This window comes from Haliotis asinina, chromosome 4 (genome assembly GCF_037392515.1).
Source record: "Haliotis asinina isolate JCU_RB_2024 chromosome 4, JCU_Hal_asi_v2, whole genome shotgun sequence".
NCBI classification, from domain to species: Eukaryota; Metazoa; Mollusca; class Gastropoda; order Lepetellida; family Haliotidae; genus Haliotis; species Haliotis asinina.
In genome coordinates, this window is record NC_090283.1 from 3531937 (window position 1) to 3534515 (window position 2579).

Consider the following 2579-nt stretch of genomic DNA (forward strand, 5'->3'; position numbering starts at 1 on the left):
AGATCGAAAACTGATGTGGGTAATAACACAATACCCAACACATGACGAGGAATGACAGATTGTCTTTCCCTCGTTATATTAATTACGTAATTTCGAGACTTGGGGATAATCTGCCATTCCACGTCGCGAAAGAATTTTAATATTTAATTGTAATGTAACTTGGGAAAGATAATCTGCCATTCCCAGGGTCGGATACAGCTTTTTGAGAAGGCGTTTGGAGTTGGAATGGGTGTCGGTGTGGGTTAAAGTTAGGGTTAGGGTTAGGGTGTGGGTGCACATTTCATTGTCACCTGATTTTCAGTGGCCGGAAGAAAGAGGGGTTATTGTGTGGTTGCGCGTTAGCCGCTATTGTCTAAATCCACATGATCCACCTGTTCGTCTGTACAGGTGCTACCGTAACCCTGCCATCAAGCCAGCAGTGTGCAGTAATGTAACACTAGGCACAGACAACACCTGGCCACTTCGGTGCCTTGACCACAACATCGTGACGTCATCAGCAGTGTGACGTCACTGTACATTTGGCGCCGCGCCAGCTGGCGAACCTCGGCTCAGTCTGAGGTCACAGAGTGCAGCCAAATGTAAACAGACATTTTGTTGTTGTCTGTTTCACGATTAATGAGGAAATTATGACACATAATTAAAACAGAACTACATCACGAGATGCAGGGTTCATATACCAACGACGTATCATCAACATTTACAGTCAACAATGTCCTTACCTGATTCTGTAAAGTTCCATAAACAACAAAATGTCTGAAAATATTCTCAACAAATTTTATTTCTCCTCAAACACAACAAATATTCTCACCTTGATAAAGAATTATAAACAACGCGACGACGTGAACGGCACAAACCACGACAGCGTCAGTAACGACATGTCCTCCATCATTGTCTACATCAACACTACCGTCACTTCACTGTGTACCACGTGACAACAGGAGATCCGACAGTTGACGATGTCCCCAGCCTCTCGCCACGTCGGCGGCTGTCTCCCCGAAGTTGTTCCTGGCGTTGACGTCCACCGCGTCCAGAGACAGCACAGACTCCACCGTCTTCCTGTCTCCTCCCATACAGGCCAAGTGAAGGATGTTGTTACCGCCACCGTCCACCAGTGACACATCAGCACCTCGACTCACAAGCAGCTCCACCACATCTCTGTGTCCCCGCCATGCTGCCCACATCACCGGCGTCATCCCGACTCCACCTCTACTGTTGACGTCCACCGCGTCCAGAGACAGCACAAACTCCACCGTCTTCCTGTCTCCTCCCATACAGGCCAAGTGAAGGATGTTGTTACCGCCACCGTCCACCAGTGACACATCAGCACCTCGACTCACAAGCAGCTCCACCACATCTCTGTGTCCCCGCCATGCTGCCCACATCACCGGCGTCCTCCCGACTCCACCTCTACTGTTGACGTCCACCCCGTCCAGAGACAGCACAAACTCCACCGTCGTCCTGTCTCCTCCCATACAGGCCCAGTGAAGGATGTTGTTACCGTACACGTCCACCAGTGACACATCAGCGCCTCGACTCACAAGCAGCTCCACCACATCTCTGTGTCTCCATAGTGCTGCCCACATCACCGGCGTCCTCCCGACTCCATCTCCACTGTTGACGTCAGCCCGACCTGTGTCCAGGATCCGCTTCACCTCCTCCAGTTTCCCCTCCCTGCAGGCGTAATGGAGGTCGGCGTCTGCCCGGGCGTCTCTACTTGCGGGAGTCGGTGTCGCTGTAACACAAAGTAAACTCTGTACACAGGTCGGACATCTTTATCTTACAGCTGCGTTGTTCACATCTTACACTGATGATACAAAACTCTTGATACATAATCTATACATGTATCATGGCTGACAGCAACATGGCGGGTGTACAGGGAATGACAAGAACTAGTTGATGTTTTTCAGACATTAGTCATCTAACTGTTAGAATGTAAACTGACAGTCCTGTGTGTTGTTTGTCCACTAACGACATTGTCTCCACTCACCTCGTGTGTCAGGTCTTGAGGGGGACCCAGACTTCCGTGTGTCCCTGGTCGTGGCTGTGGAGACAAACATGAGGGCTTGAATGAACATATTTACATTACATTACATTCACATCGTTGATATCTAAATTATAAGTATGATCGAAGATATCAGATTATAAATAATTCATATAATATTATGAGATATGTATCAACAAACCCATTGTACAGACTAGAAGTTTCTAAAAGCCATTAAGTTTTCCGTTAATGACACCGGGATTGTGTTAAGAAAGTACACACATTTCTAACAGATGTGACAACTTGATACCATGTATACACAGTGCAACTAGCGACTATCACATCTGGTCCACCATACCCTCCCACCTACCAGGTACATCAGACATCTGTGTAGGTCCAGGTCTCGGTGCTTCCGTCTCGCTCCTGGCTGCAACACAGAGTATGTCATGTACATATATCTAGAAAACTTAAACACAGATTATGTCTTGTAGGAGACTTCAACACAGGTTCCGTATCTGCCCAGGAAACAACTACAACAATGTGGAAGCCCAAACATATGTTGACTTACAATGGTATTATTATGTATGGTGGTATTGTT

General features: G+C 47.5%; 1 protein-coding gene across 1 annotated transcript; it reads right to left on the reverse strand.

The window, feature by feature from the left end:
* Positions 1–787: 787 nt before the first annotated feature.
* Positions 788–1666, reverse strand: LOC137281210 (uncharacterized). The gene has a single exon (XM_067812331.1). The coding sequence runs from the start codon at positions 1581–1583 to the stop codon at positions 915–917; it is 669 nt and encodes a 222-aa protein (XP_067668432.1). The 5' UTR covers positions 1584–1666; the 3' UTR covers positions 788–914.
* Between the last annotated feature and the right edge of the window lie 913 nt (positions 1667–2579).